General features: G+C 45.6%; 2 protein-coding genes across 2 annotated transcripts in view; both read left to right on the top strand.

The window, feature by feature from the left end:
• Positions 1–982, top strand: part of LACBIDRAFT_328729 (uncharacterized protein) — a gene marked incomplete at both ends in the record, with an annotated part of 2409 nt that extends 1427 nt beyond the window's left edge. The window contains 3 exons of the mRNA XM_001882857.1: positions 85–280; positions 346–811; positions 940–982. Coding sequence (XP_001882892.1) covers positions 85–280; positions 346–811; positions 940–982 — 705 coding nt within the window. The remainder of the gene's footprint in view (positions 1–84; positions 281–345; positions 812–939) is intronic.
• Positions 983–1462: 480 nt separating this feature from the next.
• The window catches only part of LACBIDRAFT_328728 (uncharacterized protein), a gene marked incomplete at both ends in the record, with an annotated part of 1624 nt that continues 1383 nt past the window's right edge, over positions 1463–1703 (top strand). Inside the window, one exon of the mRNA XM_001882856.1 lies at positions 1463–1606. Coding sequence (XP_001882891.1) covers positions 1463–1606 — 144 coding nt within the window. The remainder of the gene's footprint in view (positions 1607–1703) is intronic.

Raw genomic sequence — 1703 nt, 5'->3', positions numbered from 1 at the left:
TTCTTAAGGGTACACAAATCCACGTATGTCTCCTCCTCTCATTTTTGTCTGAGTTTTCATAGGTACTGATACCTGTTTTATTAGATGCCCGAACCTTGCCTTCAGTGCTCCGCGCGCAAGGATTCCGCTGTCAAGAACTGCACCTTTCGTGGGTGGGGCACTCCCTGCGGTCCTTGCGATGTAGTGCATGTTTCTTCGTGTGAATACTATCTGAATGATGAATGCCGAGGGGCTGTCAGGGATGTCATCCGTAACCGGTTGGCTATTCATGCGCCTTCAGGTATGATTTTTTCTTTTTCTATTTATTTTATAGTCTTTTTAATGACTTTTCACTTATTTTTCTAGCTATATCTGCACTGATGGAGTCCATCAAAGAAGACGCGCTTCATATGCGCACCCTATCCGTGGTCCTTGAGGCCATTCGCAATCGTCGTGATGCCAATCTTCGAGAGTTCGCAAACGCCATCGCGGACCTGTGTCTCACCGCCGAGCCTGGAACTCTTCTAGGCACTGTTTTCGAGACTCGCGAGGAGTTCGGCTTGTGGTACAGCTTCGTTCAAGACTTTGTAGATACTCAGGGGGTCCCAGTGCCTGCGGGTTCAACGACGGCCGATTTGGAGAGACTCGTCTCGCTTTTTCAGCGAGACGATTCTCCTCCCATTGCTGGGCCTTCATCTCTGACACCTCGTCAATGCCGTGTCTGCTCGCTGTCCCTTATTCCTTCTATCGCCGTTGCTTCGCCTGGTCTTCCACCTTCTGCCCATTCTCAGGAGGAGGAGGAGGAGGTTATCGACGAGCTTGTTGACGAGGAGTAGGTGCGCTTGTTTTTACGGACTCTTTTACTTGGCATGCATTCGGACACCTTAGTTTTTGGACTTTCTATATCAACCTTTTTGTGTCATTATCTTTTGTAGTTAGATTCTGCTGTCCTTATAGTAGAATCTTGACTTTCTCTTTCTTGAACTTTGAGATTTGTTCCTAAGTGAGAGCCTTTTTGCATGCTTTCTAGAGTGTGAACTTGTGAATTTTCGACTTTATTTCGCATTTTTCTATCAAATTCATTCTGCCTTAGGGTTTTATTGTCTCTAGTTCGCGTTTTTATGACTCTTTTCCCCTTGGTGGTTTTAGTGAATCATGAAATCGAATTTTTTATCTATCAAGGTAGCCTTGATCCCTCCCCCTCACTAAATATTGACTGTCCTCAGTCAAAACGACTAAGTTCATAGGTCACGTGGCGTGGGAAATCCAAGGCTCGGAAAGTTTATTCTATTTTTAGACGTGATCACGCTGGAACGCGCAACTCCAAATTTTCATGCTTCAAGTGAATTGCAACGCGGAATTTCAGAACGCGCATGCCTTGGTCTCAGACACACATATAAAAGCAGGCAGTGGCGAAAATTTTTCGGACAGAACAGTTTTTTTGCTTTTCTACCACGCACTCTCATTTTACCACTCGCTCATTATGTCTATCCCACAAAACGCTCTTCCCGCCACTGTCAAGCTTCGCGAGTCCGCTCTCACTGCCTTCAAAACTTATCAGGACATGAAAGAGGGACTGAACAGCGCTGCCGCTCCCACCATTCTTGGCGTAACCACTAATTACTGTGTAAGTCGCGAATTTTTCTGTTATAAACTTCGTATTCTCTATTTCTTCGAACAAAGGCTAATACTGCGCACTTGACTAGGTTCAGCTTATCGACACC

The sequence above is a fragment of the Laccaria bicolor genome, genomic scaffold (genome assembly GCF_000143565.1).
Source record: "Laccaria bicolor S238N-H82 LACBIscaffold_18 genomic scaffold, whole genome shotgun sequence".
NCBI classification, from domain to species: domain Eukaryota; kingdom Fungi; phylum Basidiomycota; class Agaricomycetes; order Agaricales; family Hydnangiaceae; genus Laccaria; species Laccaria bicolor.
Note: the sequence above shows the minus strand (reverse complement) of the source record. Positions and strands in the feature narration are given on the sequence as shown.